Source organism: Lontra canadensis, unplaced genomic scaffold (assembly GCF_010015895.1).
Source record: "Lontra canadensis isolate GAN:19392208 unplaced genomic scaffold, GSC_riverotter_1.0 scaffold81, whole genome shotgun sequence".
Lineage (NCBI taxonomy): Eukaryota > Metazoa > Chordata > Mammalia > Carnivora > Mustelidae > Lontra > Lontra canadensis.
Window position 1 is genome coordinate 4,042,162 of NW_022631075.1, and position 25,204 is coordinate 4,067,365.

The 25,204-nt window shown below is 39.3% G+C and overlaps 1 protein-coding gene across 4 annotated transcripts in view; it reads right to left on the reverse strand.

Annotated features, from left to right (window-relative positions):
- The window catches only part of TENM1 (teneurin transmembrane protein 1), a 764,948-nt gene that overhangs the window by 136,980 nt on the left and 602,764 nt on the right, over positions 1–25,204 (reverse strand). For all 4 annotated transcript variants that reach the window (XM_032882345.1, XM_032882346.1, XM_032882343.1 and 1 more), the window contains 2 exons: positions 21,471–21,687; positions 4,543–4,662 (listed from right to left, as the gene is read on the reverse strand). In XM_032882345.1, the coding sequence (XP_032738236.1) occupies positions 4,543–4,662; positions 21,471–21,687 (337 nt within the window). The remainder of the gene's footprint in view (positions 1–4,542; positions 4,663–21,470; positions 21,688–25,204) is intronic.

The window sequence follows — 25,204 nt, forward strand, 5'->3', positions numbered from 1 at the left end:
ATTATGGATAGCTCACCATTCCCTTCATATGACATTTATTATATTTATTATAGTATTGTCAATCATGTCTTGTTGCAGAAATCTTCCAGATAAAGATAAATGGGCAGTAACAAAGGATGGCTAACACTGTATTTTTTATTGCTATTTTTAAGTCATTTTAAGTAATAAAGCAGTTTTCCAAAAAGAGGGTCTGAAGGACTACAATAGTTATAGAAAATAATCTAGGTTTGAACTAAAAAAAGAAAACCCAAATGGCTTATGATTTAAGGCAGAGAGGCTGAATTCATGATAATACAGAAGCAGTTTAAGGCATGTATGGTGGGGAAAATCCTACACTACTCGTCAAGAGACCTTTCCTCTAGTTTACATGCTATGTTGATTTACCTCCATGTCTGTGGTCACGCTTGCTTTGCCCAAACCTTGGCTCTTGCCTCTTTAAAACTGAAGTGCTTATTTATTTGAAAACAAAAACAACTGCGCATGCGCGCGCGCGCACACACACACACACACACACACACACACACACACTATCCAAACAAAAACGTATGTACCTGGGAATTATTCTTTATGTCTAGAAAGATTAAGCAGACAAGGCAGGCATCTTGTTTTATAGAAAGAATGGGTTTTGGCTTCATATACCCCTGGGTTCGAATCCCAGCTCTGCCGTGTTAACTTTGTGTCTTTGGGCTTGTTATTTAACCTCCATGAATTTCTGTTTCCTCATTAGTAAAATGGGGCTAAAATGATCTGTCACTCAGCTGTTACTGCTAATGAGTAAATAAGAGAAAGACTTAAGGGTAAGGACTCAACAAATGTTAACTTTCTTCTCAAAACGGATCCTTGGCCTTATTACATTTATAGATGTATCCTCGTGTAGTCCAAATGAACTGTAGGCCAGCTTCTGATTATCTATAGAAGAAGGTACCGATTTTTAAATTCTTCTGGGAACTTCCCCTAGGTTTCCTGTGATGGTTTACTTTTATCTGTCAGTGTGGCGGGGCTAGAGTACCCAGTTATCCAGACATTAATCTAGGTGTTGCTATGGAGGCATTCTGTAGATATAGTTAATATCTACACTTAGTTGATCTTAAGTAAAGGAGATTACCCTTGATAATGTGGGAGTTGTAAGACCTTAAGAGCAAAACTGAAGTCTCTCTGAGGAAGAAAGAAGAAGCATCAACTCCTTCCCAAGAGATTGCAGTTTACCAGTCTCTACCGGTTTGAGCTTGCCAACCTCACAATCACACAAGCCAATTTCTTGAAATCTCTTTTTCTCTCTCTTATGTATACATTTGTATGTATGTATGTACACACATATACACACACAGGTTCTGCTTTTCTGAAGAAACATGACTGATTTTTTTCCTCTTCCAACCTATGTGGTATATACAGTAAACACGGTCAGGCTGACTCAATCAATTGCCGCAGAGATGGATGTGGCTCTGTGGCCAAAATTCCATCTAAATATTCCAATGCCAAATTGCATGTTCCCTGGATCATTAATTTTTTGGGATTTCCCCTACCACAAATGATCTCCATTGGCATGGGTCATTAAGAACAAGTTATGAAGTCATATGATAGTGAGTACAAAAGACCCAAGGGAGAGGACCTATTTATTTGGAGACTTGTTGATCCATAATAACTCAGACCAGTCCTAACTGTAGATGGAAGACTATTGACGCCAAAGCAAAATGCTTATTTCTGCCTTACAGTATCCATAAATCCACAAACTCCTGACTTGAGGGGAATCAGAGGGAACTCCCCATTTCATTTTCCAAAGTCTTCCAAAGTCCCGGAGACCTTTTAATGCTTCTCAAGAATCTTCTAAGAAGGTCAGCATTTCACCTATTGTGCTTATCACTAGCTGAACTATAATATAAAAAAGTTCTCTTTCAAAACTTTCCTGAGCACCTGTTACATAATCTGAGTTGAAGGTGGCTAATCATAGAAGATAAGAGCCAGGTTACTTGTGTTCAGATTCTGGGCTTGACCTTTATTAGCTGTGTTAATTTGGATATGTTTTCTCATCTGCCAAATGGGGAAGATGATAATAATGTTTCCTATCCCATAAGCTGTTGGGACAATGACACAGATCAACACTTATGAAAATGCCTGGCATACAGTAGACACTCATACATATTCATTTTTCCTTTCGAATTGCCTTTTTCGTCTATTCTGCTACTTTGGCCTCTCCCGATCTGCATGTCTTAATGTCTTCTTTCTTTTAGAGGGCTCCTTCTTCCACTGACATCCTTCCTTCTGCTTTTTATACGTCACTTTGGTCCCATGACCTAGACTTTTCTTGCTTCTCTAGGGAAAGTTGTCAATTAACTTGTGCAAATGGATGATAATGGGGGTAATTAGTTCTACATCCCACACAACATATTTGCATTTAACTGGGACTTTTAGAGTCAACAGCTTAACCCAAAGCAGTGATGCCACTGGTGGGAACTACAGGCAAGGGGGCAGATAGGTTGGACTGAGGTTTGGAGACAGAGGGCCCCTTACAGCATCTTACCTATCACTCTCTGTCTACTGGGTATTTAAATGCTAATCTCGGCCTTTCTAGAATCCTTTTGCTCTCGGTATAGTTTCTTTACTATACTCTGCTTTTGAAATGTACGTACTTAGTCTGAGAGAGCAAAAAGCAGAGACATATAAATGGAAACTCCCATCACACTGTCACTTTATGTCCAGGAGATGACAGTGGGACAGTCTGCTTGGCATTTGGGGCACAGATTTTGAATGCTTACACCCTTTGTGGAGCCTGAGGGGAGAGTTATTGCCAGAGGGGACTCTGGCTGTATCTGTCATCTACATAAACCTAGTTCTCACAGAGAACTCAGCAGACGAGGGTCTTGGCATTTTACTTTAAACAAAAAACACAAAAATGACGATAAAAATTGTTCCTCTTTAATGTTGTCAGTAAACTGGAAACAGAAATTTTTAGATTTTTTAGACCTTGTTTCTTTTAAGCTCTTTTGTAAATATCAAATAATTCACTGAAACCTTTCTACACATGCTAAAAAAAAAAAACCCTAAAGGCCCGTGAGTTCTCCGAGAGAGGTCAAATGTCTCTGAGGGCATATTCTAGTTAAAGAAATAGTCCATTTTTCAATTTCTGGTACATGGTTGAACATGCTGGCAAGGCAGAGGCCACTTCTGTGTACCAGTCACTGGTGAGGGAACTATCAAAATTTTATCATTCAATCTAATTGAGAGAAAGGTCCCTTTGAATTAACAGAGAGTTCCAATTATGGACTATTTAAAAGGAAATGTACCTTTTATTGCATATATACATATTTATGCAATGGATATGTGTGTGTGTGGGGGGTGTGTATTCAGACTATCTGTACCCAGAGTAGTTTTGCTGAGCTTATTCTAATATATAGATGGCTAGTTAATAATTAGCAATATAATTTACATACAGATCATTCATATGATTTATTGAAGTCTTAGAAACAGTTTTTCTTAAGTATGTTAAACTTTTCCTTGTTAGGTTCTTTAATTAATTTTTATAATCATTTTCTTGACAGGCAGTTGAAAAAAATAAATTCAGCATAGCCTAGGTTGAACAATTAACAATTCTGAAGTGGTTAGGATTAATAAGGTTTGATTGTAGGTTCTTGAAATAAGATGGTCTTTCACACTGTGAAAAACTTCCAAGCCAACATCTCTTTATGTGATTCCTGAAGCAGCTTGTCATGAGTCGTTCATTTTTAAGAGTAGCCATCTGGAGACTAGGGAACCCCAAGGCCATCATTACAATGTTTCTGAGAGTCATAAATAGGTACCTTTAAGCTGGACACATGGGCGTATTGACTCAAATATTCTGAACAAATGTCTACCTAAATGATAGACAAACTGTCAACCTAAATGATAAACAGAAATGTTTTTGTGAGCAAATCCTTTTCTGGGATGAAAAGGTTTTACTTGGTGGTCTTGCTTCCTGGGTTTCAGAGAACCTGAGAACCCCTTAGAGAGTAGCCTGGTGGTTGGTGTTGAGGTTAAATCACTACAGTCATACAGACACCAAAGGGAATTGGTTAGGCTGACTGTGCTTGTCAATCAGTTGCAGCCACTAGTTAAAATAGGCCGTCTAGGAAGGACACATTAAAAATAAATATCTTAATGAGGCTGAATTCTGTACTTCTGGAAGAAACCTTTTGGATGTCTTCATTTCTAAAATATTTTGAGGCTGCCATTGAAGGACGGCCCACGTGCTCCATGGCTCCCTCTTTCTGACCTGCATCATCACACTGAATTTTGAAGTCAGATTGATAAATGGAATTGGAGGAAGTCTAGGAAACTTTCCAAATGGCTAGGGTTTCAAGAAGACTTGGGTAATAGTGTACAGTTATAATAGAAGAGAAATTGGTTTGATTTAGTTGGGGAATATAGGAAATAAATATCACCAGTGACTTTTTGAAATACAGGTAGAAGGAAGATGGGCTTACAAACACTGTATCATCTAAGCCATTTGACTTATAGCTAGAAGTCAGTATTTGGCCCCCACAATGATTAGAAGCAATACTGACGTACCTTCCATCTTGCCGGCTGATGGTAAACCCATAATCACTGTGGTGCAAGAAACTAACATTCACCCCTACTAGAGGGGTTCCATCTATGGCCACCACTTGGCCTCGAATCACACAAGCACGCCTGCAACACAAGATCAAAGGCAAATTTAAAGGCACGTTGAAACTAGATTCCCGAAGCCAAGATGGAGACACTTTGGAAAACATAGTCAAGTATTACAGAGAAAACAATAATTTCACCAATCCAGTAGTAACTACTAATAACATTTTGAGGATGGCATGTATATCTTTTTTATTCATCAAAATTGGGATTATACTCAGTATAGATCTGCATCCTGATATTTTAAAAAGTATATAATTAACATTATCCAATGTAATCAGAAATTCCATAATATATCATTTTGTGATTATACAGTATAGCCTTAAAACAGCATTCCTTAACTTTAATCCATTCCTTATTTTAGGACATTTCATAGTTTCTTAACTTTTCCAGCACTAAATATCTTATTATTCCTTGGGATATAGTCCTAGTTGTGGAAGAATATTTTTCTTTTATTAAAATTATAACTCATTACATTAGTTAATACATAAGTATAATAGCACATGTGACTAAAGTCTCTGCTCACCACCTCCCTCTCCCAGTTGTTGGGTCTTCTCCTCTGAGGAAATCAGCAACATCATTTTGTTGTGTGCATTTTCCATGCATTTACATACACAGGCATGAACATTTTTAAGGCTCTTGATACATAGTGCCAAATTGCCTTTTTGGAAAAACAATTTTTTTAATAAGCAGACTTATTTGGATAAATTTTAAGAGTAAGTCTGCAAAAGAGACATGGTCCTTGGCTATAGTATTCTGTTTCTCCTTCCTAATTGAAATAAAATATCAGGCAATTTTCCCTTTAAACAAAGGAATTTTAACCTTGCCAAAAAATGGGATTCTATTAAACTAGCCCCTAAACTGGGCTGTCTCCCAGACATAGTCCACTAAAATGTGTATACTTTCAACTCTTCTAAAATGTGTATACTTTCAACTCTAGTCTGACTAAGTTTTAACACATTTCAGGAACTTGGCAGTTAAGAAGAGGGCCCAGGAACAAATTCCAAGCAAAGATTTTTTACTGTTCTGCCATTACTAGGGGCAGCAGGGGTTTGGGGGGAGTTTTTTCATCACTTGTGGAGGGGGGAGTCCAATCCTAGTTTTGGCAGCCATGAGCTCGAGAATGTGCATTTTATACCTGGAGCTGGTAGTGTTTAGGAAGGTTGAGCAAGGTTAGTGTTTTTTTTCCTAGGGAGTTAATATCATTTTTTTTTTTTTACCAAGTGGGATTCAGTAGATCCAGGGAATCTTAATCTCAGATTAAAGATGGCTATGTTATTTGGGCAAACATGACTTTTCAAACTAACCATGATAATTCCACCCTGGCAAGATACCTTCTTCAAACAGAATTAGCAAGTTGAGGCAACATATCTAAAGGCTCATGGCCACATAGCTCATTTGAGAGAGAGAGGAAAATAATCTCTGAAAAATAGAAAGACAGTTACCAGCCAAAGTTTGTTTTGTATGTTATAGCCAATAAACTCCACACTAAGTTCTGTCACACAAAATCAGAGGAGTTGGATATGTTATGCTAATAGGATTTATCCTGCATTACCCAAGGCCTTCCCTCCAAACTAACTACAAGCCATTAAGTACTATCCAAAAGTAAGCTAGAATAACTGTTGCTATTGGTGGATTGAGCTCAGACAAACACCTCTAGTTTTGACATAGATCAGTGGCTTTCTTCTTTCCAGTGAGCTGTACACTTCATGAGTTCTGTAAATCATGGTTCTGAAGGGTATGCAAATGGCATACTGGCACTTGCTTTGCCTTCTCTGATTCTCCCAGACTCTTTTGGGGGGAGATTTTGAAAGTTTGAGATTTTGAAACCCCATTTGTTCTAATAGAGAAGACATTTATTTGAAAGTCAATGAGTTCTGGATTTTGAACTAATCCTGACAGATCTGGTCCCAGGTTCTAAGTCTAATGTAACAAGAAATGAAAATGAAAGGATGTCTCTGGTTTTATACAGTAACCTTTTGAAGATCTTTATAAAACAAAATTTGACAAGCAGGGTATAGATGAGTAGAAGTGAGTTGAGAAAATCTCCTGCAAACTATTTAGGGATAGAAGCTCAAAGGGCTGAGAAGAGGTACTGGGAAATCAGTTAAACATGGCTTCCTGAGCCTCAAGTGCTGACTGCTTTTTGGGGGGCAGGGGAGTAACTCCAAACCTACCAAGGCTCTACCAGTTAACAAGGTGGCCTTTGCAACAATAAAGCCTACGTAGGCGGCCGCTGAATCCCTTTGGGCAAGACAATTCCACACTTACTCATTTTATTTGTTCATATTACTCTAGACATTGTGTCTTCCCACAGCTATACTAGGCTCAATTATTTTTGTTTTTTATTTTGTCGAGCCTAGTTGGCATTATTTGCTCATATTTTATGACAGACGCAGACCTGTCTCTTCTCTTTGCTGCTCTTTTATTTTCTATACAGTTTATATTTATGAAGGATCCAGGCTGGTGAGTGAAAGTCTCATAAAAGTCATCATTATTCTGTGCATTTCTCTTATATTCCTCTCTTCCTTCATTCTGTATCTCATTCTGAGTAGACTTGTCTTTTGACTCTTCTGCTCTTTAATATTCCTCATATTTTATGAAGCACACAGATTTGTGTGATAACGACTCATCAAAGTCATCATTATTCAAGACATTGTCTACCTGTTCTTCTTCTCATTCATTTCACTCTTCATCATTCATAAATAATGCGCAGACTTGTCTTTCAACTACCCTATTTTTAAATTTCTCATGTTTTATGATGCACGCCAACTTATGGCATATGATAAAACCCCATAAAACTTATTATTCTACATTTATCAGCATTGAGCTCTCTTTGTAATGTATGAGGCCTTAAATGTTCTAAGATTGCCTGTATCTTGCTGCATTTGCTCCCATTATTTACACACTCCATGTCATCTATTTTTCACAAGAATAACTCTCAGCTCCTTTCATTCCTGGATTACTAGTACTTACTGTAATATTTGACCAACATCTGTCATCCTGTGTCAGTGGAAGTTGTCTAAATTTCAGGACAGTATTAAAGTTTTCTAATTTGCAGTAATCTTGATTGGCACTGCATGCAGAAATCTAGGGAAAACATCTTCCTAGGCATACTCTCCATTTCAGAAAGAAAGCTCTTGAGGCCACTTGCTTCCTGAGGCTACTCCTGCTCCAGATGGCCCTGAGGGAGCCTTCATATATACTCCTGCAAGTATGGTGTACTGTGTGTCACTTTGCTTAGCTCAACTGCCATTCTGTGCACTACTGGCTTGTAAATTCAATTATTCATAATTGTGGATGGTAGCCTGGTATGTACTTTATTTTTCCAGAGTCACACAGTCACTAAAATGTAGTCTCTCCTCCCCACTTTACATTGTCTGTTTGGATTGTGCTTCTTATATCCAAGGCAGCCTATATAACTCATCTTTTTCCTAGTTTAGGTCCTTGTTGAAGGAGTGAGCTTGGTATGGTGGGGGTCTGTCTTTGGTAGTGCCACATCCCACTTTCTGAGAGTCCCCAGTGTCCTCAAATCACCATCTAAAGGAAGTATTCATACCTGGCCTGTCCTTGGGCCGTCTTGGGGAAACATCTTGAATTCTTAAATTTTTGCCACATCAAACTACCCTCATTCTGAGTCCCAATCCTTCAAGGACCTGTCTTTTCTTGAAACTTTTTCCCATTAAATATGTGGGACTCTCCTGAGCCTTTCAAATGAGCTAAAAGAAGGCTACTGTCTGGACCGTCATGAAGCTGGCCCTGCGCATATGTGCGGCAGGTGTGCACCCTGTGTGACTGTCTTTGGTGTTGGTTGTGTGTGTCTGTTACTGTACCCTCAGAGGCAGGTACTGCCTGATTTCTATCTTTGCTTGGTGCTCACTCTTCTTTGATTCACAGACATGGTTGGGATGCTTTCCTTCCTTAAACCTAAAAAACAAGAACCTCTCCCGGCTGTTCTGGGTTAGAGCAAGAGAACTTGAACTCAGATGGACCTGACCAGTGTGACTTTAGAAACACATATGGGGATAGATCACCCCTAACAAGTGTCTCTTTTCCCGTTCTCTGGAGAATACAGGCTGCTGCTAAGCTGTCTGCTTGCTGTCACTATGCTAAAGCTGCAACCCCAAAGGAATTGCTTCTCCCTTTAACTAAATGCTGAATCCTGTAGGTGTTTGGAGCTTGGTCTGAAGAGCAGGGCACCCTGGGAAATGCAAGTCAGAATATACTTTATCCAAGCCTTATTTAATGAACAAGCTGCTTGTTAGATTATTCTGATGCAAAAGGTCTAATTCATTCTGTATTTGCTATTTTCATGGCATAGTCAAATTATCCCTAGCCTTCAATAAACTCTTGGTTCCATTCTACTCTTTTCTTATTTGTTGTCTTTTGTCTTCAGTGTCAAATTTCCAATATTCATTCAACACCTCAGGCAAAAACATTAACCTCAAGCACAAGAGTTGTTCTGAAAAACAACACTGAAAACTAAATTGCTGAAAGAAGATGTAATTTACTGCACTGTGTTTCTGATTAAAATCTTTTGCAAGGAAAACGAGGCCCAGGGTAGGGAAGTTATAACTATTTGCTTTAGTTGCTAATAGGAGCATAAGCCTCCTTTGAAAGGTAACATTCAAAATCAAGGTCCTGGCCAGCAGGGGATCTAACAACAGTTGGGCAGGTTAGGGTGCTTTCTCCATAAGAACAGATGAAAACCTTTCCAGAGCTGACAGTTCTGGTCAAGAGATAGCATTGCAAAGGACTGGGCTGAGAGAAGCCACGAGAACGCTGTGCTCACTAGCGCTGGAATTCTGCTCTGTAAATTCCTCCAGGAGTCCTTATTTGGTTCAAGTCTCCAGGGGACAGAAACGTGCTGCACATAAGGTGTGGTTCAACGGTTCTCCTGACATCTCTGCAGGCTTATTAGACTGTGAAATTCCACAGCTGTAGATGGTGTCACTTGGACTGAAACAACTTATCCATTGCCCTCATGCAATGAATAAAGGATCTTCTCTTTAGAGAAGTCGCCACATCTGGGTACTGTGATCCTCGTCCTCAGTCCTTCCTGGTAATCCTTCTTGTGTACAGATCAGTGGTTCTCAAACTTGATCATACACCAGAATCACCTGGAAGGCTCGGTAAAACCAGTTGGCTGGGCTGCCCTGCTGCAGGTTTCTGACTCACAGTTCTGGAATGGGGCCCCAGAAATGTGCATTCCTAGCAAGTTCCCAAGTGAACATAAACTACACAAAGGCAGGCAAATCATTAACTGGTTCATCATCGCACAGTTATGAAATAAATCCATGAGGCATGAATTTGTAACTCCTTCATATAAACCTCTGGAGAAGAGTCTGCCAAATTGTAGTTTGGGGATCATGCTGAAACTGTCATGACAAAGTGGAGGTTGGACAACAAGATGAACTGTAGGGTCTCTTTCAAATCTAGAGATTATAAAATGAAACAATGTTTTAACCTGATTTATCTGTCTCAAGTAAATGTCAATTTTTCCTCCACCCTTATTATTCTCTTTAGACAGTGCTCAGATGCATGTTATCACACTTGTCCTCACCTGTCTTGGATGAGAGTTATATATGTGTCTGCCTTTTCTATTAGATCATCTACTCCAGGGCAAAGACTGTGATTTTCCTGTGTCCTTCCCGGTGCCTGGTGTATATGGCACCTGCTTGAGAAAACTATGCAGAACTTCAACTCAAATATTTTTATATGAAGATGTAAGATACTTGCAATGTACCCTCACAGCACCGCTTCAAAGATTTCAGAGACGACTTTGAGGTTCCTGCACGGCAGATGCCTTACAGTTCCTTTATTAGAAGCCAGCATTCTGGATTGTACATTGTGACTTTCTCATCATGAGAGTTTTGTTTGATAATGGACTACTTCGGGGAATTAAACAGTAACCCTGTGACTGGGAAGAATGAATGAATAGTTCTCCTCAAATGCTTAATTTATGAACACTAACCCCATTATTCCTTTATATATCACCATATAATTACAATGTGGTATTTCATAATTTAAATACATTTGAGGGTTCTAATATTCAGATACTTGGGGGGTTTCCACACAACACATGCTGGGTTTTTGATATATGTTATCTAACCTGGTACAGCACCACGCAAACATTTAATGTTATAGCATAAACCTGTTTTCATGTTCTGAAAATGCGAATGCAGTGAATGTTCATATGCAAACGCAATAAAATCTCATTAGTTTTTATTTAAATAGAGCAGGCTGATTGAATCCCACTCAGTTGGTCACTAGCCCAAATAAATAATACCTACTAAATGGGTAACATTAAAAGCAGCTAGAAGCATTACCTGTCAACATTCTAGGACTCTGGGAAAGGTGGTGCTATTGAAAATGCAGATAGCTTTTTAAGCAGAATTATTTTCCTCATGGCTAGTGATGTTTCAAGTAAAACAAAATGGGGGCACTCACCCTGAGGACGGTGGCTATTTTCCCATCTGCCCTGGTAATTGCTTGTCAAAAGCAGGCTTGCTTTGGATGCCTGAGATCCCCAAAGTAATGGGAAAAAGATCAAGTGTTTTGAAGCAATAAGAAAACTGACGACACAGTCACATTTTCAGGACCGCGTAAGTGCCAGATTGCTTCATTTAGATGCATGATTATTTTTGTCCAGAATTTGAATCCTGAAATATTTGTCCTGCAAGCCCTTGCAACTCTTGAACAGTCCTAAGTTCGTTTTTATTTGGTCTTTTTTTTTTTCCTGTTTTACACATTACTCAAATGGTTTCTTTGTAATCAGCCCTATGAGGTTTTATTAACCTCATTAACCTTTCCTGTCACTTCTCTGCGACGCTGCCCTTCAAATAATGACTAGTCATTAAATATAGGGGAAGTCTGCCTAGTTGGCTATAGCCTGGCCGGGGAGTATTCTTCCAATTATTTTTCCTTCCACAGAGGAAAATGTGGAGCCAGCTCCACCCATACCAGTTGGAGTTTTGGCTCACTACTCGCCCATTGTGACTTTTCCCTGTCCTATCCTCACAAAGTTGCTGTGACAGTAAAATAACCCAGTAAAATGACTTTTGAATTATATCTTTCTAATTACATTCTCTATATACCCCAGTTTTTGTTAAATATATATAATGTATACAAATATATAGACAAATGTGTGTCAATAAAATATTTATGAAGCACTTATTATGGGTCAGGTACTACGCTGAGTATTTTTCTTATTTCATTTAATATCCGTATCATCTTATTTCATTTAATATCCATTAGCCCTGTTTTAAAAATAAGGAAACAGATCCAGAGAGGTTAAAAAAAATACAAAAATTGCTCAAGATAACACAGCTAGAAAGTGGTGGAGTGATGGAGGCCCTTTGACCTGGATTCTGAGCTATACTGTGGATCTTTCTTAAAATGCGGCTACAAAGGAAAAGAAAGTTGGAGCTTACCTATAAGGACGGTGCTTTTGCTATCCATAGGACATCAGTTCCTGTGGACATTGATGAACTGCTGAGTACTTTCTATGTGCAGGGTGTGTAGTGGAGATGAGCTATCCCCTGTCATTCATTCCTCCTCCCCAAACTTGCATTTATTCTACCCTCTCTCGGGACAAACTGAGATGATAGAACCAGCTAGAGACACGGCAAGCAAATAGCATGGCTAAGAAGTAAGTCATAAGGATTTGAGCCTTTTGAATTTCTTAATGGAGCAGTAAGATGGATAAAATATTAGAAAATACCTATCCATACTGAGATAAGCTGTAGACAGACAGCTCCTGGTATCACTGATCACAGCTATTAAGCATCTCAGAGCATTTGAGTTTCAAAATACCACAGATAATCAACTGAACAGCCTTTTGAAGATCTGTGCTCTGATTTCTTTTTATTCTTCCTTGCCCAGGAACATTTGCAAGGTAGTGAAAGTCACACGTTCTTTCTTTTTGGTACCTGTAGGTGTTGACTGCTGATTTCAGGAGCTAGTCAGCGTTATAAATCTTGGAACCTTTAGCACTTTGAATTTTTATATGTGTTTTTTAAACTTTAGCATCAGACGAAAGAGTTGTCTGAAAAATCGGGAGATCCCATCTTCACATGCGTAACACCTTTCATATAAATGAGATCAAAGTGCTTTATTAGCAAGTACCAACAATCTTCCTTCCCACTTAGGACAACAACTGCAGAAGTGATAAGCAAAGGAGGTTGCTCAGGACAAGTAACATGGTAAGACAAATAGAATCACAGGGAACTGTGGTGGAGTCAAACCACACCTGGGACTCCTTTTGCAAATGTGGACAGATCATGGGCAGTGGCTCCCTTAAGAAAGAAAGGTGAATAAGAGACAGATTTGCGGATGCTGATGCTTTAGAAAGAGCTTCCCCCAGTCCTTAAGGTATTCAAGTTTTCACTAATTGTTGCATTGTGTGTTTATCAACCCCTAGTTGTGTGTCTGGTATAATGTTTTTCATGTTCCTAGACTAAAACTACACAAAAACCTGCCATTAGCAAGTAGACTTGGAGGTTCTTAACCAACAGATGCATGAGAAAGTTAAACAAAAAACATATGGATTCAAATTTGTACCTCAGCAAAATCACAAATGATAATGTTACAGACCTTCTGGTGGTTACCTGTGTGTAGACTCAACTGTGTGTTACTTCCATGAATGCTTGAATACCATAATAACATTGGATTTCCTTAATAAATATTCTAAAATGTAAGCTTTTCTTGCCTCTTCTTCTTCCTACTTCCAAATCAGCAAGTGGTTTCTATATATTTAATCCAGTTTGGGTTCAACACTAATTGATGAAGATCTGCTTTTTTTTTTTCATGACTAAACAGTCTAGGGCTGTTGCTCATTTCTCTTTCTAGAGGCTATTCAGTTTGTCCGAAGTATTCAAATTTTCTCAATGTACTCCTAGAGGACAGGCATCCCATTGCCTTATCAGGAAAACCTAGTACAGTAACCAGTGTATAGTAATTCCTTGAGAAAAGTTTGTTTTACCTTTTCACATAATGTCACAGAATCTTGATTAGTGGGTCCCTAAAAGTCTCTGCCAGGACTTGGCTTGTGTGACATTCTGTTGTATAAGGGCCCAAGGTCATCTGAGATATAGATGAATGCCATGAGGTCTCTGCTCGAATGTCATTTCTCCAGAGAGACTTTCCTGGACCACTTGGTCTAAAATGATTACTCTCTGTCCCTAACCTTTCTTTGTATCACTTGAAAGTACTTATACCTACCTCATATGTACCTTTTTTCATTTATTATCACTCTTCCTCACTGGACTGTATGGGGAAGGCCCTTCATCTGCTTTAGCTCAGAGCCTAGGACAGTGCCCATCATCACATGGATAAATGAACCAAGTAAACATTGTAATGGTCATGGATCTCACGAGTGAAATGATTAATCTTTCTCAATGAGGATTATCTTGAAACTGTAGGATCCATCATTATAAATGATGCCAAAGTGTTGTTAATGGGAATTTTTTCATTGTGGTAAATGAGAATTTTTTTGATGATTGATTTTTTTACCCATTGAATTCATCTGTTTAATATAAACATTTTAAATTGTAGAAAAAAATTACTTACAGCTCCACCTTTCAAAGGATGGAACTTCTTGCAAATAGTTAAGTTGCTTACGGTCCAAATAAGCTTTGTGTTTTCCTTGCAAGTCATCAAATTGTTTGTGTCAATTTTAGCAGCTCTTCATGCTCACCTAAGTTCATTAGTACCATCTCTGAGCGACTGCTGAAAACTTCCAGGTCAGTCTCACTTCTGTCATTGTTTAATGACTTTGTCTCATTTCCTAGAATACCTCTTGTCTTACAACCACTTAGGTTCAAAGTAGTTGAATTTGAGACCCCAGAGTTGATGAACTCCAGGCTCCCTCAAAAACCTGATATTTCATAATCTGCAGAACTTATTGCAATATGTAATTAATTTAATTATTTTTGCATTACTTGATGTTTGACTGCCTCTACCATTAGACTATAAGGGGAGTTCTGTGAATAAATGTTTGTTTCTTTTGTTTCCTTTCGTTCACACAGTTCCTGGCACACAGTGGGTACTCAAATGAGTGAATACCAATCCTTGTAACTTTTCAAAACATGAGCTGACATCAGGATACTATACTACACTAGGGACAGCAGAGGAATTTATCTCTTCTAGAAGAATTTAAAGTCATTGGTTACTCTGCAAGTACTAGTATTTCAATAAAATACAAATTTCAAAAACCAGTAGTTTCTTTCAAGTTTGGTATTCTTAAGTCCTACTCTCTATTCAAGATCAGCCATTTCTGTATCAATGACCCATCTTCCTGCAACCTTCCCCCTCTTAACCTCCCTCTTGATTCAGTAACTCATTTTGCCATTCACAGGATTTCAAATGGTATAAATTCCCAGCTCAACTCAGCACAGAAAAGCATGTTTTATTAAACAAGTTATGATAAGTAATTACGGCTGTTACCAGGTATCATGAATAATCAGGAGCATGAATCAAGGTTTTATTATTGAGTGGGGTGTAGTAAAGGAGGGGGGAAGGCCTGTGTAAGTAGAGTTTGCCAAGAATGCCACGCTCAAGGCACTGGAGTACCTCAATTTGTCCTGGGCACTTGTCTTTGTTTTTCTCATGAGATGGAATAATGACACATACCAAAGTAAGCCAGTTAATAGCAGCCTTCACATTGGCTTCTTGATATTGCTCCTTATTTTCTAATTTTTTCTTGGTTCTAAATTTTGATTATCTAGCCCACTGAAGGCAGAGAGGCTTATTGATGCTTATACAAAGTTATAAATGATGTCAATTATGAGTAGGCTCTTACAGTGGTGGAATGGTTCATAGGGTAAAAAAAAAAGTAATTACTTTGCTACTGTTAGATAATCACTTCATCTTTTATGAATTTGTTCCTGTGCTATTTGGAGAATAGTAATCTTACCTTTAGGCTGGTTCTATGTTTGGGAATTAACTTATTTGAGGTCCTAATATCATCTGTGTGTTCTAGGCAACAAAAATGAGTTTTTCATGAGCAAGTATGAGAAGAGCACTTCAATATTACCACAACTAAATCACTCACTCATTGTTGACTTGCTTTTTGCTAGGTGCTGTGTTAGAATCTGAGGGTACGGTGGTATGGTAGATTAAAGGTGGCCACAAATTCTTTGATACTTCTCTCATCAAGATGGGGGAATCTATGTCTCCCCCACTTTGAATCTGGGCAAGCTCTGTGACTGCTTTAACTAACAGTATGTAATGTAAGTGACACTGTTAAAATTTCTGGACATGGGCCTTAAGAGCCTGGCATCTTCTATTTCTTGTCTCTTGGAATGCTCCCTTTTGGAGCCCTGAGCCACCATATACAAGGCTGTCTTCCATGCCAATATGAAGCCCAAGTAGAAAGGTTGTATGTAGAAAGAGAGATTCTTGGTTGCTGTACAGCTGTTCCAGCCCCCAAGATATCGGGACCACACAAATAGGATATCTCTATTTGAGATATCCTAGCTGAGAGCCCAACCATCATGGAGAAAAGACAAGGCATCCTGGCCACACTCTGTGTGAATCTTTGACCCACAGAATCATGAAATATAATAATAAAATTTATTTTAATCCATTATGTTTGAAAGTAGTTTTCTACACAGCAACAGATAAGCAAAACAAGGAACAAATCAGACTTGGTCTTTGTCCTCACAGAACTTAAGATTCAGCAATTAGGACAATCCAGAGCTAATTCTGGGTATATCCTAGAGTAGAGCAAGAAATTGAAATACAGCAATTTCATAGAAAGTGGAAGAACCTACCATTGTGTTAAACTACTTTACTTTGTGGCCTGTTAACAGTGCTGTTATGTGCTTAATGCTGTATTAAGTTTGGTCGCCACTCTAGAACTTCTCAGTTAAGAGTAGGCATTCCAACCGGAGTGGGTAAAAGAAGCCGCCATAACTCCACCCAGCAGCACTGTTGCAAATTCTTAGATATCTGAATTGTTCTTAAAACTTCTAAGTGATAAACATAATAGTCAAATGCCTCTCAACAGACACACCCTTCTCATAGAAAGTGGACATTTTGCTTCTACTACAGCGGGCCCTGGATTAGCTGATGTCATGGTTGGTGAACTGTGCTACCCGAGGTTAAAATCCACTGCCTCAAGGAAGCGTAAGGTATGAGGCAGAGTGGATGCCAGCTCTTCACAAGGTAAACGCAGGTACTCTAGTAAGGGTGGAAATATTGCATTACTGTGATTTCCAGTTCATGTCCAGTCACTTTTTCTCTCTTTTTAAACCGAGGTAGTAAAGGCACCAGATTAAGTAAAATGATAAGATTAAGTATTTAAGGACCCTTAGGGAAAGAGATTGGAAAGGAAAAAACCAAACACTTGATTTCTTTCCAAGGAAGGCTACAGAAGCTGTGTGGTCCCGAGGTAACAACCCCAAATACCAGCAGGGCCAGGCATGCCAGTGAAAGAGAGGGAAGTGAGACAGGAATAAGGGGAACAGCGAAGGGGGAGCTAGAGTGACATGTCATAGCCCATCCAGACAGGCAGTGGCCCTCTGCTCCACAGTGCCTACGCTATGCCCATGGGTGCAGAGATGCCCCGCTTTGTAAATTTCCTAAGGAAGGAACACATTTCAATTTTTATATGAGATCTTCTAATTTCGAAATGTTGGGCCAAACAAAATACATCTGTGGGCTGATATGAAGCAACCTCTGATGTAGATGCCTGACATGGATTGATGTGGGGTCAGCCTCTCACGGCTACAAAACAGACAAATGAGTTTGGCCAGACCTTGCTGTCAGCGGTTGCACTAACCCTGGTAGGATTTTGTTTTTTAAATGCACTTCTCCATTAGTGATGGCGAGTGAAATGTCTGGCTTTGCAAATTACTGCTGTCGTTTAGTTTAATGTACTCTTGTTTTTACATATTTATAAAAACCTTTTACATTATTAATAGTGATTAAATGCTTAGACACCGAAGATCAATAATGCTTCTGTTCACCTATTTACATTATTAAAAAATAATAAGTCATACAGAGCACATATAATATGTGGTTTACTTGTAGTCATGTTTGGAGCAGATCGAAAAAAGTGAAAGAAACTCAGGCTACCGGGTAAAATGTACTTGGGAAAAAAACCAGTAACTGGGTTGGGCTTGCTAGAGATGTGACTGCATGCAGGTTACACACTCACAGAGACATTGTGCTCTCATGGGGCACGGGAGGTACCCATTTTATGGGCTCTCACATGCCAGAGTAGCAAACTTGAGACAACAAAAAACTAGTCTCACTTGGATGCACAAGGATGAACAGATATTTAACCTTTGTGTGTCCTTGCAATAATTAGTCACCTGCGTGCCACTGTCTTTAGCTCTAAAAGCTTCTGATGGTGGCAACACTCAGCAGCGAGTCATCTGTGGGGTCACACTTTTCCAGCAGGCAAATGAGCTCCTTGACAATGTTCTCTTCATCTGCTTATCCAGCTAGATCTCAGTTATGTGACAAAAGCAAAAAAAGCAGAGTGGGTCACCTGATTTTGGCACAGCAATGTTCTAGATCTGTCTGAAGAGTGCAACTCCACAGCCAGGGACATCTAAAGGCTGTAAGTCTTTTCAGAGTTAGCTAGCCCAGCCTTCTAAATAGCCAAAGGGGCTTGGCATAGTGGTTCAGAGGTCAAGCTCCCAGTACCAGTCTGCCTGGGTTCAAATCCTGGCTCTGACACTCGAGGGTTATGACCGTGGGCAAGTCACTTACTTGGCACCTTGGTCCTAGTTTCCTCACCTGGAAAGTAGGCATAATACTAGTGTCTACCACGTAGAGTTTGGTAAGGATTAAGTGAGATAGTCCATGTAAATGCTCAGTAGGAGACCTGACACACAATAAATGCTCAAGAACAATTTACATAGAGCAAAGGGCCCATTTTACCCGTCATTCAATTGTGTTCTTTTACCAACAAGAAGTTCATTAGCACTGGTTTGTAGTTTGGAAATAAGGCCACTGAAATGCATTAAATGGAGCTGGATTTTTAAACACCACTTGTTGTGTGTGTGTGTGTGTGTGTGTGTGTGTGTGTGTGTGTGTTGATCCAGATGTAAATTCTCCAGCAGAAATTAGATCTAAGTCACCAGGTTTATTTAAGGACAAGTTGAAATGGGGCAGCTGTGGTGTAACAGAAAGGTTACATGAGTTGCAACGCTACAAGCTTGGTAGCTGTGTGACATTGGGCAAGTTACTGGATCTCTCTGAACCTGTTTCCTCTTATATAAAGTGCATGAATACAAACCCCCACTTCACAGGCATACTGTGAAGATAAAATGAAATTAGGCATGTCTGAGGGCTTTGCAAATGAAAAGGTACTATTTAGATGTAAGAGCTTGTTATTGTTATTATTTATATTGGATGGGGTCAGATTGATTTTACCCAGAGTGACACTGCAGGTGTTGATCTTTTAGGGGAGGAAGAATGAGATCGCTTGTCCTCAACTCTATCCTTTGGAAAAAGCCTGCACTTTTTCTGACCCATTCCATAGGTCTCTAATAGATGAGACCATTGGATAAAGGGGACCCGTCGTTCTGAATTCAAATGTGACCTGCAGAGCCAAATGATACCTTGGAGCATTTTACAAAGGAATGAGGACAACTCAATCAAACCAGGAGAAGGAGAAGGGCCTTAGCTAACACACGTAATCGGTTCCTTTGCCCTGAAGATGAACTGTAGGGGTGCAAGTCTCTCTTGGCTTTGCAAAGTTCATGGCTCTGATGCCGTCCTGCTCTGGATCACGACTTGTCTCCTGCTGCTCTTGGGCCTCTCCCTTCACTTGAGTTCACAGAGTCATTTAACAGACCTTCATGTCATGGGGGTTGTTATTTCTTCCACTTGTTTCTTTTTTTGTTGTTGTTTGGACTCATTTTCTCTGAGCAGGGACAAAGCTGCAGAGAGATGACTTCCCTCTACCTTAAATAGGAGAATGGGGGTAATGGCTGCCTTTTGTTCCTTTTGGCCCTCTGTTGTATAATCCCTAAGTCTCCACTATCTAAATAATGACTTTGACTACAGCCCCTCCGAAACTTATCCCAGAGTTGTTACTACGCTGGGATAAACATTTCAGAATGTGGATGACTGAGTCTCTTGGGAGAACTCAAACTTCCACCGGATCCCCTGGCGGAACAGGCCTTTCTGGTGAAGTGCTGGCATTTGGGTTTTGGGTTCTGTCAGACACGTAAAAGGTCACAACTGCCCAATAATTTAAAAAAAAAAAAACAATGAGGAAGTTTTAAGTTTCAGTATCAGTTCTTCTATACAGTCTGTGGAAAGGATGCTGAATATTTTACATTTCCACGCACATCTGGTATTTTTCCTTTTCTACTTTGTATAGGTCCAGATGGGGTTGCCATTTTTTTAGACTGTCACTCATATTAATATAATTTTTTTATATTAATATAAATTCTTGACTGAGTTTTCTTTTTGGGACTGATCACACCCACCAGCATGCAACAAAGTGGTGGAAAGACAGGGGCTCCTGGACAGATCCTTTGCATGATTTTTTGAATTCCCATTTGTAAGTCTAGAAAGTAGTGAAACATCTGCTTGTGGAATGAACAAAGGAGGACATTTTTAAGAGACTAGAAATGTTGACTTCAGTGACTTACTTATGTCTAGTGTTAATTAGTAAACTATATCATTGTTGAAGATGAAGCAGAGGATAACAATGAGAAGTTTATGTGATTACACTTCAAATACGGAAGTTAATTTTAAATATGTCTTTACATACTAGGCTGGGCTTTGTTGTTAGGTCTTTAGTGACAATTCATGCATCTCAGCTTTTCTAAAAGACAGCCTTTCATTTTAAAAAAAATTTATTTCTTTATTTTAGAGAGAGCAAGAGAGAGCATGAGCGGGAAGAGGGGTAGAGGGGGAGAGAACGCCACACAGACTCCACGCAGAGCAGGGAGCCCCACACAGATCCCATTACCCCAAGATCATGACCTGAGCTGAAATCAAGAGTCAGACGCTTAACCGACTAAGTCACCCAGGTACCGCTGGAAGACAGATTTTCACAAATATTGCATATCACATTAGCATGTCCAATTCACCCAATTCTTCCATATAGAAACATTTTACATCAAAATTTAGCTTTTGAAATTCAAGGTTTTTCAAGGGATATATCCAGAAGCTAAGTAATAAATTGGCAAATTACACTTCCATTGTGTTTTTGTCATTTAAAGTCCCACCCATACTTTACTACAAATAATACACATCATGAGTGTGTGTGTGTGTGTGTGTGTGTGTATACACAGCTGACCCTTGAACAACACAAGGGTTAGAGGTGCCAATCTCCCCACGCAGTTAAAAATCCACATATAACTTTTGATTCCTTAAAAACTTAACTACTACTAATAGCTTAGTGTTGACCAGAAAGCCTTACTGATAACAGAAACAGCTGATTAATGCATATTTTGCATGTTATATGATGTTATGTGTATTGTATACTATATTCTTATAATAAAGTAAGCTAGAGAAAAAATGTTATCAAGAAAATCATTAGGAAAATATATTTATAGTACTGTACTGTAACAAATCCGCATACAAGTGGATCTATGCAATTCAAACCTGTTTTTCAAGGGTCAACTGTATACACACACACACACCCACGTATTTATCCTGTATGATAAAGAATCTCAAGAAATTACTTCTCTCTCTTAACTGATAGTTAAGGTCTTGGGCATTCCAGAGAAGCCTAAAAGAGAAATCGATATGTACTGTGCGGAATGGAAAGTAGCCTGATCTTTAGAAGGTATCTTCCTTTAATAGTTAAGGAAAAACATAACCACTGTTTATTAAGGATAAAATAAATACATATATACCTGCTGTCAAATGAGATCTCTGGAGGAATGACGTGAGTACTGTCTTTGCCAATGAGGAATTTAATTCGATCATAGAAGAGTCTTGAGGTATGCTGAGAGAAGAGGGGTTGGCTTTGCTGAATGAGGTCAAGAGGATCTGGTGAGCCCTGACAGAGAGGACTTATGTAACAGTTGCTTTGTTGACAACAATCAGGGTCCACACAGTCCGTCAAACCATCTGAAAAAAAAATTTTTTTTTAAATTTAGCTTCAAGAGAAACAACATTATTTAAAATATGCATAAATGGAGAACAATCTAGAATACAGACAAAGGTAACTGTGCATGTTTTGAATTTAGAATCTATTAAATTCATGTTTCTCATGAAAACTTACTCTGAGTTTAGATGGCACAAACTATTTTGCTCACAAATCTTTCTTCCCTGAATTCTTGAGCTTTTGTGGGCTATCCCACATTGTTTATATTTGGATACAGTATACCATGAAGTGTCACCCTCTATAGAAATTTCCTTCTTCTTCAGCAAGAACATTCCTCCAGGATAGCAATGATTCTTCTAATTCTTTTTGAATTTCTCACACCAGGTACATTTATGAGTAGACAATTAACAAATGCTTGCCAACTTGAATTTGTATTTTTTAAAACATCTCCTAATATTCTTGTCTAGTGGTTCTTCTTCTTTTTTTCCCTAAGATTTTATTTACTTATTTGACAGAGAGAGAGAGAGAGAACACAAGCAGGGGGAGCAGCAGGCAGAGGGAGAAGCAGGCTTTCCACTGAGCAGGGAGCCCAATGTGGGATTCAATCCCAGGACCCTGAGATCATGACCTGGCCTAACGCAGACACTTAACAGACTGAGCCACCCAGGCATCCCTACTGGTGATTCTCAAAACAGAGGTTGGTATTTTCACAGTGAAAAAGTGACTGGAGCAGGGCAGTGATTCTCAAATGTGCAGTCGATTATCTGGGGAGCTTACTAAATATGCATATTCTTGAGCCCCACCTATTAAATCAGATTTTTTTCCAAGCCCAGGATTATGCAGACTTAATCTGGGTTATTCTGGATGATTCTGAAGCACACTAATGTTTCAGAACTTTTTTTTTTTTTAATTTGTAGAAGCAACTAGAGCTTACTTGGTCCTAACAGCAGTTATTTGATGAAAGTACTAATAAATCTTAGGTATATGAATGTGATGAGTTGCTTTCTTTCATTTCCTAGTCCTTCACTGGTTACTCCACACTCCTGAATCCATGGTTGTAACAATAAAAACAATCACATACAGGCTTCATTCTTTGGTAGAGGAATTGATGAGGGGCACAGGGGTTGCAGGAGGAGGGGTTACGTCGAGAATCTAATAGGTGCAAAACACTGTGTTAGGTGACTGAGGAAGTAAAGAGATAAAAAGACTCTTTTCCTGCTTTTGGGAGCTTGGAGCTGAGTAGGAAAATAGGTGTACAAATAGCTGACTCTTACACTAGTTAAAAGTGCAATGTTACAGGAGACTACGTGCAAAGAGAAGGGATGGGAGTGATTGAGCATATGGACACTCCATTCACATCCAATGAGCAAAACAAACAAACAAACAAACAAATAAAGTCCTTCGAAGGTCCTTAGAGCAGACAAGTGGCTCTAATTTAGATGTTTAACAAGGGTAAATATAAAGAAGCTAATCTTCTTGGCTGGCTGCGGAACAGAGAGGTTCAGATGGATGTCTGGATCCTTAGGGCTGCTGCAAGTTACCAGCCCCTGGCTTCCCGCTGCTCTTTGGCTTGCTCTCTCTCCCTGACATGGCTGCTCCCAGGGAGCTGGAGGTGGCGTGTTACAGCTGGGGGGCAGTGAAAGCCAGGGACACCCAGAGAGAAGACGTTTGGAACAGTAGCCCTAGGGCACCCAGGAAATATTTTTCCCCACATGAGGTCCTTTCAAATTCCCTGTGCCATAGACACTACTTTGATTTAAAATGCAGTTTGTTGCTTTCTTGCCTTCCCTGTTTGTTCAGTGTATTTTTGCCCCGATTTCTACTGTTCTCTAGACATATTTCTTTCTCACTGATGACTAGCTTTTAAGTGTGGGTGCATTCCAGCAAGAAGTTCCCTTCTGCTCTCCTTTCTCCCCTCATTCAGCAAATCGTATTAACAGATTTTCTATAGATTTTAGATACCACCACCACCTCTCTCTCCCGTACATTGTTGTCAGTCTCCTATTAGCACATTATCTCTTTACTCTGCTAATTAAACATCTGGATGCACTGAAAAGCTGGCAAAAATATCGGGCTGATTAAAAGAGTTCTCTGATGTCTGGGACTGGTGCATAACATACCGCACAAGGAAAAACTCCTTTTTCAAATGGGCAGTCGCCCTTATCTTTCAACTGGTAACAAATGGACTAGTGATCATTGGATCGGGTATTTGCAGGTTTCAACCTGTCAGCCACATAATTTGAACTTAGTTTTGAAAAGAAACCAAGTTTAAATAAATAGAAACACCAAATGGTCTTCAAAACTGAATTCTAAAACCAAACACAGAGCCAATTCAAAACTGGGACTCACATTCTCATCTAGTTATGGGCTATAAATTCTAAGCTAATGCTTCATATTTAATAATTGCCTATTATAAAGGGCTGACCCTCTAAGACCTCTGTTTTCTGAGAGAACAGTGAGACTTCTGTTGAATCTAGAAAGGCTGCAGTCAGGAAGCCCAATAATGGTATGCAACCCCCAAATTAGAATTCATAGGTAAGCCCAATCCATGGGCAAAGATCTACGTACCAATTATCACATTGGCTAACACTCCATACAGTATGTCTAGACTGTTACAAAGAAGTGCAAATGAGAGTCACACTGCATGTGTGGGTTTCTTTCTTTTTGGTGGGGGGTACTATTACCAATTCTTTTATTGTTCTAAAGTGGCAGCTGTGGCACCCTCCTGACAGCCAGGCTCGGGGTATCAGATAGGAACGTATCAAATGTTCACTGATTTTACTTTTAGGGCCTGTTCATTTTTAAAAGGAATACAAATAAAAGCCAGCAAAAGAGGAGGAGGTTAAATTATCCTGAAGGACTGAACACTGCATGCATCATTCCCAGCTTTGCCAACCTGTTAGGGCAATGCCGGTAGGCTCGAGTGGGGTCGATAAAGATCAAGGATGCTGGTTCTTTCGTATATGCTCAAGTAATTTACTACTAAACTTTTGCTTACTAGATGGATGCCTTTAGATGAAAGAATGATCAGACAAAGGAATATGAATGATAGAGGGAAAACCCATATTTTTCTAATCCTTAAAATGAATTTGTAAATATATATCTTTTTAGGGACAACATCTATATTACCATCTTGATAGAGACGGACAGTTAGTTCACGATAGGGTAACCAAAAGGATTTGGAAACATGTATAATCAGTTAATATGCCAGGTGTGGCCCGAGGTACTTCCATATCTACAATTTCAACTAATTCCTACAACAACCCTGTTAAGTAGACATTCTCATCTTCATTTACGTATAAAGGAGGGGAGGCCAAATGTGGCTGCACAGTTGGGAGAAATTGAGAGTCATATCAACAGGCCGCATTCTGACTACAAATCTACATGATCAGCAGCATCATCTAAGCGAGTATGACCGAGGCTGTAAGACTTCCAAGTACCTGACTAATGTAGGGATTTAGAATACACACAGCGCTTAAGGTCAAAGAACCAGACTACAGGTCTAATCTTACTTTGCCACTCACAATCTAAATGATCCTG